General features: G+C 32.7%; 2 protein-coding genes across 2 annotated transcripts; both read left to right on the forward strand.

Moving 5' to 3' along the window:
- Positions 1-362: 362 nt before the first annotated feature.
- LOC124361869 (thiamin pyrophosphokinase 1) lies at positions 363-9,917 on the forward strand. Its single transcript, XM_046815913.1, is given in 4 exon segments — positions 363-671; positions 6,046-6,759; positions 6,761-6,993; positions 9,497-9,917. Coding segments are annotated over 2 exon segments (786 nt in total). The 5' UTR covers positions 363-671; positions 6,046-6,147; the 3' UTR covers positions 6,935-6,993; positions 9,497-9,917.
- A 3,291-nt stretch (positions 9,918-13,208) lies between these two features.
- On the forward strand, positions 13,209-14,765 carry LOC124361870 (UPF0489 protein C5orf22 homolog). The gene has a single exon (XM_046815914.1). The coding sequence runs from the start codon at positions 13,511-13,513 to the stop codon at positions 14,690-14,692; it is 1,182 nt and encodes a 393-aa protein (XP_046671870.1). The 5' UTR covers positions 13,209-13,510; the 3' UTR covers positions 14,693-14,765.
- The last annotated feature ends 293 nt before the right edge of the window (positions 14,766-15,058 follow it).

Consider the following 15,058-nt stretch of genomic DNA (forward strand, 5'->3'; position numbering starts at 1 on the left):
TATGGTGCTTATATACACAGGTATGAAACTAGGAATAAAACTAAACTAGTTGTCAGGAGGTGTCGTTATAGTGTAACCCATTCCAGCTTCTACAGGAAGCAACACATGTTTAACACCTTGACATAAAGGACTTGCCTTTTGAACAATTTAAAGCCAAAATTAAAATAGAAAGTTGTTAGCTACCATGTGCCTTTACACTGTTAAGGATTTGTGAGACTGTACTTAGCTAGTCATTAGTTTTTAGTATTTACTGACGTTTGTCCATTCAATCACTTACAAAAAAAGTCTGATTCTTGGTAGTGTGCGGTTTCACGGTATAAACAGCAAGCCTGGAAAGAGAGAAAAGCCAGGCAAAGGGTTTTGTTATTGTTATTATTGGGCGTGGCCGCACGTGACTTAGGGAAGGAAGGAAAAGGAAGAGATACAGCTGGGCTATTTTGGAACATTTAAATAATTATTTCCATCTCAATATTTTTTCTTCTAATAAAAATATAATATTTGCTTATTTCTTGTACATTCCCACCTGTTTTTGGTTTGCACTGAGAATAACAGTTGCTAACTAACCTATCTTAACCTATATTTTAATTACATCAGATTTGTATCTGACGTTTCAGGAAACATTACATAATTTGAATCTATCAGGTTTTTCTTATAAGTTTTATTGTAGAAAGGTCAGTATTATTCACTAATTCATTTTTCACTTTGCCTAATTGTAAGTTGATGTAAATATGTTTCAGAATTGTCATGTGGATAGTGTTTATATTTATATTTAGTGTCTATTCATCATATTTATATTATATTTTAGCCCCTTTTATTGTAATCCACAAGTACCAAGCCTATTTTACTCTTGTACTAACTGAGAGTACTATATTTTAATTTTGGCTGTAGTTAAAATTTTTTGACATTTTGTAAATTTGTCTATATTTACATCTCACTTCATGATTTATTTTTCTTTTTGTTTTTGAAACTAGTTATCCTTTACAGTGCCAGATTCTTTTTTAGACTACGAATAACATCTAGATAGTGACAAGTAATGTGAGATATTGATTGGCATTGAAGGTGTTATACAGCGATAACCAAGTAAATGTACTATGTATTGTTAACTCGACTGCAGTATAATAAGAGGCCACCAACATAATCGGATGATATGGAATCATCGATATTTATGACCATCCAAAAACTGAAAACAAAATGATGGACCAAATAACATAATAAGTATTTCAAAGAATAATATGGTTTGGCTAGTTTTCAATCTTAGAAATTAATGTATAAATATTAATATTTATTTACCTTCTGCATTTTCAAGGATAAATGTATAAGGAAAATTTTCGGGTAGGGTACGATAAGCGGACCCGGTTTTTTATATCGAAGAATATAATCATCGATACTCAATATTCGCATCTCGAATCCTAGACTATCAATTGATATGAAAGTATCTATAGTCCTAAATTTAATAACAATCATATGTTTTAAATTAAAATATGAGTATATAGGAAAACTCATAAATAATAAAGAAATGACATAAATAATAAACGAACCAGAACGATAATTATGAGCCACAATTCATATGGGTTATGTCATAATTATTGAATTGTTTATAATTATACACATGTAATTATATATTATTACGTGTATGTATAATAATAATTATTATTGTTTTATATATATATATATATATATATATACACATAACATAGTCGTATATATAATAATAATACGATTACTGTTTAAAAGTGTTTACAGCTATAATCTATAGCTGATATATAGATTAAGTTAATTGGTCATAATTAATTATTATTAATTAATCAGTATCGATTGGTTATATCGATGGTTATGATTAAATAATATCGTTTGCCAATTTCGATATAAAAAAACCAGGTCCGCTTATCGTACCCTCCCCTGCTTGTGAAACAAATAAGACACGTACGTCATTGTTCTTGCCGCCATTAGTCAATAACAGAAAATATGATTTGAATTTTGATTTTCTTTCCTCGTTGTTTTTACTTTGAATAAATATTGAGTAATGATATTGAGCTGAATTACGTTTTAGGCTTCAACATTGTTGATATAAAGAAGCTGTACTTTTATATGTAAAACAAATGTATTTGTTTCAGATTACATAAAATAACTAAACTTTATTTAAAGTCTGTTTGAGCATCCTAGTACTTACGATTACTTTAGTCAATCTGAAATGTTATTTCTGCAGGTACTGATGCAGTAAAAACTACATTCATCCATTAAAATTTTGTAGTTTGTTTGATTTAAACTAAAATAGTACTGATTTACGATATTCATAATACCAAATTTAGAATGTTCTAATACTGTCTTCTCAAGTGCGTTTTTTGTTCTGAATTTTCTTGTAGCGAAATACAATTTATTTTCTACCTTTAATTCTAGTTTTCATCTCCTCACTAAAAACAGGATACTTTGTTTTTTTAGGAGCTAGCTCCTTTTCTTGCAGCCATTTAAAATATTGCTCAGTGTTTATAAAAACATTTTGAGCCAATATTTGCATATTCATAGCCATTGTTCTTGTCGTTGTGGCTAGACTTGTTCTACATAAACAAAAAACAGCTGGTAATGATGTCACTAGCAACAGCTGGTAATGATTATTTAGAAATATTTATAGGTCAAATGTCATATTTAATAGTATCAAATTTAAAATCGATAATCATATGATTGTGTTGGTGGCTGCTTATTATATTGTAGCCGTTAACCCTTATAGTGTCAGTGTATTGTGGAGACTATAAGGAAAATTTATATAGTGCCAAGTAGCATGAGACGTCGGTACTCCCTCAAGGTGTTAAAAAGTGTTAAGAATAGTGACATTAAAGAAAAAGAGAGAAAAAACCTAATAAGAAAAATTTTCCCATGAGGGAGAATATCCCTCAGTGTAAGGAATTCCTTAATCTTCCTCACTTAGACTTAAAATACTGGGAGTGAAAAATTATTGAAAAAACATAAGGATAGTAAAATGAAAATAGCTTAACTAAAAAATTATCGAAAAAGTATGAGAATAACAATAAAAAATGTTTTGTTCATAAGATAGCAAATACTCATACTAATAATATAGTACAATAAAAAATGTTATTGTTATTGTTGTACGTAGTATTGTATGGCAGTTAGTTAACTGCCATACCTAACACCCTATATAAAGGGCTACCCCTCTACCTGAGAGCCAACTGCTCTACCTGTTGACTTAACACCTCCCTAATTTACAAAACATGTGAAGTAAGTTTTGTGTAATTAATACCAATAAGGAATGCAGTTAATTCGGATTGGCCAATTGGCTCTTGGAGAGGCTGGACAGCCCTTGGGTAGGACGGTCCACCCTCGAGAAGGGTATTTGGCCCTAGGGTAGATCCGTCATTCAGATTGCGTGAGTTTTTATTAGATTAGTTAACATCAAATTGTTGATTATCACTCACCGAGAACCTGATTCCCTCGTGTTTCCCTAGCCATCAACTATAATCTAGTCGAAATGTCGTGTTTGATTTTATCACATATTAAACTATCAATTCATAGATTAACTCCAATAAATATAGCATAAATATAGCATGCATGTGTGCTCCTAATAAATATCACTATAAAAACAGATAGTTATAATTCAAAGAAGTGATGCTGGTCAATTATAATAAAGCATAATTGTTAATGTTTAGATTATACTGACTACTTTGTTAAGATTGAACTCTTACTGTAAGCCAACTTCTAAATCTATTGTCAAGGAAGGAATATTCGGTCTGAGAGAACGAGAGCTACATCACAAAAGTGATTGGTTTGTTGTGATCTTGTAGTTTTTTCATCACATTAGTAGTTATTTTTAGGTACTCTGGTATTATCCAGTAACTTATTTAGGTAAACGTTTTGTGATATTGTGGTGTTTGCTTGATTATCTGTGTGAAGTATGTGGTATAGTTTTGAAGAAGGAGAAATTATATATTCATTTAGCAGGCTGTCCGACTGGCTATCACGTTGCTAATGGAATGTTAAAGAATTCTTTTCATTATGAAGAATGTTTTAAAAGCATAAATCAAAGTGTAACCAAATATTTATAATAATTAGTGTATTATTTATTATTGTTTTGTTTGCACAATATTTTAAATATTTTTATATATATTTTTATAACATTAGTACAATAATTTTATGATTATGTGTTTAACTTACTTGTTATTCTACATATTGGTAGCTATATTTGCATGATCTTATAAAACACACGAAATTGTAATAATTTTATGGTATTGTGTTTTACTGTATTTAGACACTTTCACAATAGTACAAAACAAACTAAAGAGCAAGTATTCTATAATGGCGTGCTGTTGAGTCCTAAAGAATAGTGGTTAACATCAGTTGTAATTAAGTAACATGATGTATTGTAAATGTTTAGTCTTTTGATGTTTCTGCTTATTTCTAATTTTCAGCTTTTATTCAGTTAAAAGTAAAACTATTCAATAAGTGTTTTCTAAAGAGTAAAGTTATACTTTATAAAATGTTTGTACGTCAATTTTCATTAATTTTTAAATATTTTTGGTATTTAAGTTAACAATAAAAATATGTAACAAATAGGCTACATTTTTAATACTTCATTATAACAAAATTTGTTATTTTTTATTGATAAATGAAAAGTGTCTTGCGTTTTTAATCAATTTGACTTTTTTTAATTCGGTCGTAGTATATTTTGTTGGTAATCTGGGTGTATGTTTAAAAAAGTATTTGGTAGGAATTAGAAAACTCAAAAGCTATAAATTTAGAACAATACAGCAATAACTAGTTTTGGATAATGTTTACTCCAAGGATTAAGTTGTACCATAAACTAATCACCTCAATTATACAGTTTTATTTTTTTAACCCTAGTAATGGCAATCGACAATATAATATCAATTTGAATCGATTACATTACATTATAATGTACAGGAATCAACACTAACCAACCACCACTATTTATATACCACTTCAAACAGAAAGATTGCTGATTTGAATGGTGAAATTTGTTGTGCTGTTTTGGCAATAGTGTTGTCCCATTGATGTCAGAAATCCCAGAAAGATGGTCTTCGTCCACCCATTTTGAAAATTAGTGATATTTTATTGGTGTAGTTTATTATACTGGTTTACTTTTTAGACTATACTATGCTAAAATTTGGTATATTTTTGGAGATTTTTAGTGTAAAAATTATATATTTTTTGGAATTTTTGAAATTATTGTACCCATAGTAATAAATTTAGGTAAAAAAATTTTAATTGGCTGTAAATTAATTTATTGTTTTGTAGTGTATATAATTTTCTAAATTTTTGTATATTTTGGAAACATTACATGTAAAAAATTACATATTTTGTAAATTTTGAAAATAATTGTATCTATAGCAACAAATTTAACCATTTGTGTACTATTTTTGGTTTTTACAATATATATAATATTATAACACATTATCAGAGCAAGTCCTACCACCTTAACAAAATATTCTAGTGTAGTTAATGGCTTATGCATGTTTTTATACCATCATTATCTCTACATTTCCTGAAAAAAGAATGTATGCACTTATGTGCGGGTGTGTGTGGTGGGTTTATGTTTTAAGTACAGGTACAAAACACTCTAAAATAGCCAGCCATCTGAAGGAAAAATGACTGCCAGTTCGAGGGTTAAGCTGAACATTGTTCTATAATAAATGAACTGCAATATATAAAGTCATATCGTGTTTTGTCGAGTTTTTCTAGATAGATCTCAAGATACATAATCTGACATATGCAACCTGAATTTACTATTTATATCCTAATAACAAACATTGTTGAACTTGTATTTTTAAGTTCAGATCAGAATATCCCTTGAATAATGAACATAGAGTGCATCCAATGTTATTATAAGCTATGAAAGCTCTGTAGCGCACTCGTTGTATATGATTGGGGAATAATTGGTTATCTGCTGTATTTTAAAGGTCATAGACATAAAAAACTGCTCAATTTAAATGAAAAAATTGTTATATCTGTGTTCAGTCAACAATTGACTGTTAATACAACAGGTACAGTAGGTAAAGTTTTATTAATATTTTTCAGGGACCAATTAGACCTGCAGTATTCTTGAAAGTTAATGAGAAGGGACTGGACAACTCTCTAAGCTGAAAAAGAAGTCAACTGTTATAATTAATAATATCCAACATGGTGGTAACTGTTTGGAAAGTACCAAAACTATTTAATGGACATATAAACGATGTCATTGGACGCTTTGCCGTCTTGATTCTCAATCGCCCCATCAATATTCCTGCCAAATATGTTGTTGAACTTTGGAACAAAGCTTGTTTACGAGCAACAGCCGATGGGGGAACAGACAGGTGGTACAAGTTCGTCTCACTGTTAAAGTGCCAATCTGAACTTAAGCAGATGCATCCAGATTTCGTTTCTGGAGACTTTGACTCAATTAAACCAGATACTCTTGCAAAGTGCAAAGAGAATGGTGTCACTGTAATACCTACTCCAGATCAGGACAAAACTGACTTCACTAAAGCCTTGGAGGAGATAGTGAAAGTCACTAGGAATGAACTTGACAGTGTTATCGTAATAGTAGAAGATTCAGGACGACTCGACCACATCATGTCTAATCTAAATACTTTGTATACCACATCAGAAATATTTGGCAACAGTTGTGTCAGACTGTACCTGTTCAGTACGGAGACTTTGACGTGGCTACTGCCTGCTGGGTCACACGAGATACAAGTGCCACTGTCATTCGTACAGTGTGAGGCCAAGTGTGGGCTCATACCACTCGGGAGCATCGTGTGTTGTATCTTCCACCGGGCTTAAGTGGAATCTTGAAAAAGACAAGATGGAGTTTGGAGGCTTGATAAGTTCCTGCAATACGTACAGCAAGACCTGCAATGGCATTGTTACCATTGAGACTGACAACCCGCTCCTATGGACCATGAGCTTGGTAATGGCAAACAACTGATGGGATAACATACATTCTGGAACAATACAATCACATGAGAACAACGTCGCATTAGCCAGGTAAAGCTGCTCAGTAATATCATACATTTTGTGTTATACCAACTGTATTTTGTTTTTAAGATTCTAAATATCAGCATGTTTCCAGTTATTAACATTACTAATACAGATTATCAAGAAATTAATAAGTTTATTTCAAGAAGGAAAAAAAGTGTATAAAGCAATATTCAAAATATACTAAAAATCGCAAACCAAGAGATGGGTTTTGTTATCACCATAAAAATCTAATTCAATTTAACTCTACAAGCCTTCAATCCAACTTATAACAATCACATACTTTTTCTAATGTATTTGTATTTTGTGCGAGGCTTTTTGAAATCAAAGATTTCATTTCCAGGTGACTCCATTAATAAAAGTTTTATTTGTGGGGCCTTGCAAAAGATTCAAATTTACATTTGAAATAGTGTGTGCTTATTATTAGTAAGAATAATAGGATTTCAGACATTGTCATCATTATTTATTACAAAATGTATAACATTACGTTTCGAGGATTGAAATCTACCTTCTTTGTCAGGTGTATGAAACTGAATGCATAAATAGTACTTAAAACAAAAACCGCAAAGGACTGCCACTAAAAAATTATCATATTCGACAATATGTAATGTTTTATTGTTCGATGATGGTGCATGCCATTCCATAGGATTTGTTAGGGTGTTAGCAAACATTTTTACATTGATTTTATAAGTAACCATAGTGGTTACAAGAAAATCTCAGAATTAATAAATTTTAAAACAAATTGCATACAATTGTATGAAATTTTAACGTATGTCACATGTAACCTAATGAAATGAATCAAAGACTTGAAATTTTGCATGCAACCTCAATGAAGTCTGTTAAACAATACGTGGTATGGTGTACTTCTACTTATTACAGTACTTTTTGCTTCTAGTTACTATTGCTGTGAGATGGTGCTTATCATGTATATTCTATCAGACATTGGGAGTGTAAGAGTCATGTAACATCACCTCACTAAACCAGGAAACACCAGAGTGCAGTTGACGGCAACCAATATAATGGACAGGCCCGCGTGACGTTGCCTCACTATGTGCTTATTTTTTAATTGTTCACGTCTATGCCTGAAAAATAGTTAGTGATTCACCTATCAATTCTGAGTTTGGTCCATGACCCATTCTTTTCCTTCTTGATACTCAATTCTAGATGATAATCCCTCTCAAAGGTATGGTTTTTGTCATAGCATTATAAGGAAGAACTAAGAGGTGATTGTGTGGTAGCATTTGGACTCCACTGACCATATTTTTTCTAATTATCCCTGATTTCATCTATCTGATTCTTGACTATTCATCATTATACATAATGGTTAAAGGCACAACAGACCCTCCGTGGTTGCCGTCCGCTGGATTATATTGCTATAGGAATAGCACAAAATGTCTGCACTTTCTCGAGTGTCTCTCCGCTGTTACTGGATCTTAGTTTATTAGAGGAATTTGGTGCATCTGTCGGTCAGCGGACTGCTGCTACAATCAACATGGAGTTCCTCTTAGTGTACCTTTACGGGAAGTAGCTAATCATTATACGATTAAAATTAAGAGGTAGGGTTATTGAGGAAATATGTTTTTACTACTTTGAGTATTGCAAGTTATGCTTGCTGGCCAAAATAGATTTTCAATACTATCCTGATGCTGATAATCAGATTTGCTGATGAAATCATTGTATTGTCAATAATGTTATGAAACTAATATGATTGCTAGTAAAGCTGGTGTATCAGTCTATTATGTGGTTGGCATGAGAATGAGCAGAATGGTACTAGTCACCTTCCTCCCGAGTGGCGTCTGACCTCTCCCTAAATAGATCAATGTCTTCTCGGGTTATAGGTCTGATCACGGGCATGGTCACCTGAGGAAGCATCTTCACAGAGTCGGCATCCTTCAGGAGGATCCGCTCTGTAGAATGTGTGATGAGCAAGATGAAACTGCCAAACACTTGTTCTTTGATTGCCCTTCAATAGTAAGGGAGCGGTATGCCATCTTTGGTAGTTTGGACAAGGGTGGTGAATTTCTCCAGGAGGACCTGATAGGTTGTTTTCGGCGGTTTGTGGAACTGCTGAAATCAAAGACTGGTAGGCCTCATGGTGTGCTTCCGGGGTGCACAAAAGGCCCTTGAGGCTTAAGTGCATGGCAGTAGGCCACCCCATAGAAGAAGAAGAAGGCAGTTATTTCTTTGAAATGCTAATGTTTCTTTAATAATACCTCAAAGTTGTCAATTGAAAGGTAGCTTTTGATAACAAAAATCTTGGTTTGGTTGATTATAGTGGAGGTGTCTAAGAACTGAATCAGGAAACTTTTTTAGTGTTAAATTTAGTAAATTAGAGAAAGTTTATACCACCAGTTACATAGCACCATTTATTTTGGATAAAATATGTTGCTATTCATCACTATGTTTTAGTAATTATAGTAAGTTTTAAATACCATAACAAGTGTATTATTTATTACACAGTTACATCTAGAATTTCTTGATATGTCTAATATGGCTGCTTGACATGTTTCAGACAAAAATGTAAGTTCGTCATGGTTTATCTAGTAGTTGTCAGATAAGAAGCTGGAGTTACAGTAGCACAATATTCACAATGTCGACAATATTTGGTGAAGATCATTAAAACGTCCAGTAAAGGGTACTGAGGAGAAAGATGATTGGCACTTTCTACAATCAGATTATCAAAGAGGATAGGCTACATGCCATTAATGCTAAAAAGTAAAAGCAAAACATGTTATTTTATTTTCAGTATTTCAATTAGATATTTATTATAATTTGAAATAGTGAATCAAGGATGTTAACTATTTTTTTTACTTCAACATAGCCTAAGTGGCTATCTAATTTATATCTACAGTATTTGTGAGGAATTTTTAGTTTGCTTACTCTTTATTTTAGAATTATTATTATTATTTCTTTAATAAAATATTATAACTAAAGTTAGTTGACTTTTATTGCCCAGAATTGCAAGTTCAGTAATATTTCTTCTCTACATTCCAGCTAGTTTTATCTGATATGTAGATCGCTCTAAATCATAATTTCACCTCCCTCTAACTCAAAGGAAGTATAATTTGCAGAATTAAACTTCAAACGACCTTACGTGAGTGTCTGCGATCACTACTGACCCCACCAAACAAGATGAGTAACTTTATCTGTAAATTCAGTGTTAAGATTTTATGTATATTTTATAAAATAATTATGCTTTAGTGTGTGTAACATTTGACTGAATATGAAAACTCGTTAAATGAGTCACAAAATAAACAGACTACTAGATGATAGAGATTTTAATATCTGTTATTCAAATGTGCCAACCATTCTTGAAGACAGTGATAGTGAAGAAAACAAACTCAATGCTGAAAATAATGACTCCAAATATTGTGGTTTGGCCTTTTGGATATTAGCGGAGTAAATGCAAAGCTACTCTAAACTCAACAGACGTACAAAGTAAAATTGATCGAAGAAGTCCTTTGAACATTCTAGGATTAACTTTGTTCTGCCACATCTTCAACGTGTATCATTTTACCTCGTGAACTACGAGTGACAGCCCAGAGAATCGAAGAGGCATGACTTGCACATGGAGAACGGCCTGGACTTCCTGCTGTTCGGTAAGATTGCCATTTAACTCACGCAAATAATCAACCACGACCAGAGAGGCGCCGTTACAGTATTTTTCGAGACAGAAGCACAAAACTGAACGTGTAAAGCCGGCGACAGACTCCCGAGTTAACGTTTCGTAGAATTCTCGCTAGTACGAGGAACCGCATCACGAACGAGCGGTTTCTACAAGGTCCATGTCATCCATTTCGTGTCGGATTTTAGCCCGCGCACAAAGGATTCCTTGTTACAGTGTGGCCGTGCTCATGGCGCCAGAAGAATAGTGCGCACGCCGCGCCGTCTGCAACATGTGGTCGGTGGAATTACTTGTGTTATTCTTAAATTTTTTCAATCATCTGCCTTTAAATGTTAGAAGTTTAGAATGTAATATATTTCAATTGTATGTAAAGAATGTACTTATTGAGCATTGTTTGTATACTGTAAATGTTTTATGACATAAGAATGTAGATAATATTCACTTTAAAAATACTTGACTATGCTAATACAAAATGTTTTTGTCCTTGGCAATAAATTATTTGATTTGATTTGAATGTTAATAAAAATTGAGAAAAAATTGTATTCATGTAGGGGTTATACATTTAAGACTTAAGGAAATTATATATCATCATTACAAATAAAAAAATACCCTGTCACTCCCAGAAGCTATGACTCGTGTACCTACTGTAAAAATTTCCCATTTCATCTTCAACAGTTTTCATTTGGGTGCCCTAACTTGCATAATTTAAACGCCTATAATATCGTGCATGATGCTCTAAATATTTTTCATCTTTTTCTGTATACGGAGATGTTATTTTAAAGAGCTATAAATTGTACATAAACAATATTTTCCAAACCTAAAATCGATAGCACTACTTTAACGTGTCACTATCCTCCTTGTTCGAGCCAATTGCAAACATACTGAGTGTTGCAATATTGACGCGTTCCGTGAGGCGCGTATAGACGGATCTTCGAGCCATATAGTTTTACAACACTAACGGAAAAGATAATATTTTTACATTGTCATGTTATACATAAAGGCACTTTGTATTTTTCGCAAAAAATTCATTTTCTTACAAGTTATATTCTTAAAACAGTTTCCTATTTCGATTTTCTTCAGTCTGGAAGATGGCCCATTTTGTCCAGACGTGCATATGGTATTAGCATTTTTCAGTGTCAAGGTCAAGAATATACAAGGAACTAGATGTGATTCAGGTAAGGCTGGGTGCCCTCTCTGATGTCCTTGTGCTGAGTTGCGCAATACGTTCGATTCCAGGAACGTGTCATTGTCAGGCTGAAGGAATATTCTTTTGTCCACTGAATAGTGACGTTAACTCATTTTCCAGCATATATCGTTCAATTGAGTTTTTCTGTACGACAAGAAGGACCATAACTAAGCTCTACATTTTCAATGCTAACTTTCATAACTAAATTAGACTAATGGTTATAGTCTCGGCTCTCTACCTAAGATATCACGGGTTCAAATCCTGGGGAGGGCAAATCCTGTGTAGACATGATAAATATAGTGTACATCACTAATAATAATATTTAAAAACTGTGTACTTCGAAGTTGGCGTATCTAACGGTGAGGTTTAACAGAGAAAAAAGTTGATAGAATCATTTCCCTTAAGGAAGAAATCGATCATCAACCGTGCTAGTTTTGATGCTAGGTGTTCGAAACAGGGTACCAAAAAGGTTATAAGTATGAAAGGATAAATTTGTGCAAAACTCGTATTTTCTTAGTTTTAAACCTAACAACAATTATCAGACACGTTAGTAAATGTTAAATAAGCGTCAGCTACATATATACATACCCTTAAAAGTGGCAACTTACACTCTCTTTATCTAGTTGTCTGTTGCTGATATTAACTATTATTGATGTGTCTAACTGTTGTTGGTCTTCACTTTATCCAAATAAAAAATAATGTGAGAAATCAATATCTGTCCATATCTACCACCCTTCCTATACTTTCCCATTTCGACCTCCGCCAAAACTAATATGGCTGATGATCGATTTATCTTATGAAAAATTCAACTATCTATTTCAAGAACAACCAGGTTGTGTGCTTATAGTGTAAATTGGATTTCGGCTCCTAGACTTTGATATAGTCAATAGGAGCTACATGGAATAACACACATCCAGATCATAACAATCGCCATGTATTGCGTGGCCACAGAATTAAGGAACAAGTGTTATTGTTTCAAACGAAGTATGTCATATTCCATTATATTAATACATCATCTAAAACATATTGGTTAATAAATACAACCTGTTTACCAATACGTAACAAGACTGGACCGAAATTATATAGTAACGAATTATGTGTACAACGTAAGTTTACTCCAAATGGCCCAAATATAGTAACATTAAGTTTAGGTTATACATCTCACTATTGAGAGAAATAATCACAAGTACCCCCCGAGGCTGATATTTTGAATTTACAAGGTAAAACCTATAAGAGGATATAAGAAATCCCATGAATTTTGTATCCTCTACCTATATTTCTTTCCACGTTAGTTTTCGTTAATGTTCATACCGAAATAACGAATGAAAACTAAATGAGTCAAATTGGTTTGTGGTCAATTCAATTTTTGTATTGACGCTGGCATACCTGGTTATACTATTTACACAAATGCTGTCGTCTGCTACACCGCTGTTTTAAATTTCAGCTTTAGCTTTGGAATGAGTTTGAGGTTACGTTCATTTGAGTAGTGATTCAAGTGAAATATTATCAAAGTAATTTCACTGTTATTGGATGTTTCATGTACTTATTCTACTAATATGATAAGAAAAGCACAAACCTCGCAATGATATTGTTGACTTACGAAGAGTAGAATTTTAAGTTAGTTAATAAATAGTGTATGCCTCGTTTATTAGGAAAGTGCAGGTAATAAGGCTGTGGTCATTTAATTTACACAAAGTGTCAATAACTCATTAATAATGAGTAAACGACAGTCGGAAGATAATAATAAACTTACTTATAGTTTAAAACGTTTCAGAGAAATCCCAATATTTGTTGTAGAAGATCACAATGAAGTGCTTCCATTCATTTATAAGTGTATAGGGTCTAAGCATTTACCCTTAATGGGAAACACATTGTTGCACTTTGATTCTCACCCAGATATGTTGATACCGCAAGGGATGAATGCGGATACTGTGTTTGATAAATATGAACTATTTAGTGCATTAAGTATTGAAAATTGGATCCTCCCTGCAGCATTTGCCGGACACTTTAGCAAAATATTATGGATAAAACCTTCTTGGGCGCATCAATTATCAGAAGGAAATCATAGATTTAAAATTGGGAAAGAAATAAAGAGTAACGAAATCAAAGTGACTTGCTTAGAAAATTATTTTCTTGGAGATACTTTGTTTTGTAAAGAAGAAAATCTTAGTGATATTAAAGAGATAGAGCTTGAAGTTTTCACTTTACCGACTGATGAAGTGATTGCCGAAACTAATGAAATTAACACTGAAATAAATGCAGGCGTAAATCAAATCAAAACACTGTTTTCAAGATTTTTGGATGAAGGAACTCAATTCATTTTGGACATTGATCTAGATTTTTTTAGTACTCGAAACCCTTTTAAAGAACTCTATAAAAATGCAGATTTGTATGATGAACTGAAACCAATATATCAGTTGTCTATACCTGATAAAACCAATTTGCAAGCAGTTGAAGAGGCTCTTGAAATCAGAAAAGCTAAATTAGAACAGTTGTCATCCGCATGGTTGTATGTTGAGGAACATGGAAATCTAGAAGGCTTTAGTGGAGATTTGGTACCGATTTTTCAGATTGAAATGTTAGTAGACAGAATAAAAAATTGTTACAACAGTGTCGACTGGGGAATGATTCACGATGCTGGTTGCACTTGGGATGATACAGGGCTGCCCGAGCATGTTTCCAGTAAGGAAGAGATCACTAAGATGATTGAAGGACATTTTTCAAGCTTCTTACAATTGTTACCTGGCTCACCAACTATTGTTACAATTTCCAGATCAAGTGAAGATGACTATTGTCCACCAGAAGATGTTGACTGGATACAAGAAAAAGTTTTAGAAGTGCTTGAACATAAATTTGAAACAACTAATGTAATCTTAGATTATGAATGTGACTCGTAAGTATTATTAAATCACATTCTAAATAGGTCTGTACAGTGGTATTAATTAGTGTTAATAAAATGTTATTTATCTACTCAATTTCTTTTCTACCTTTCAAAAATTTCAGTTACAGTCTATGTACATTTCTATAATTTTAAGATTATTAATATGACACATGATAGCTTGGTTATTCTAATACTTAGAACTCAAAAACAACAAATAAGTGGAATAAAACTACAATATTTTTGTCTAAGTCTAATGTTCAACATGTTTCGCTAGAAGTGTGGGGTGATGCTAACCAAAACCCACACTGATGGCCAGGAGCATTTCTGATTGATTCTTTCCCGTGCTCAGATCATCTTGAACGATTCGGTATGTGAATGCACC

The sequence above is a fragment of the Homalodisca vitripennis genome, chromosome 5, assembly GCF_021130785.1.
Source record: "Homalodisca vitripennis isolate AUS2020 chromosome 5, UT_GWSS_2.1, whole genome shotgun sequence".
Lineage (NCBI taxonomy): Eukaryota > Metazoa > Arthropoda > Insecta > Hemiptera > Cicadellidae > Homalodisca > Homalodisca vitripennis.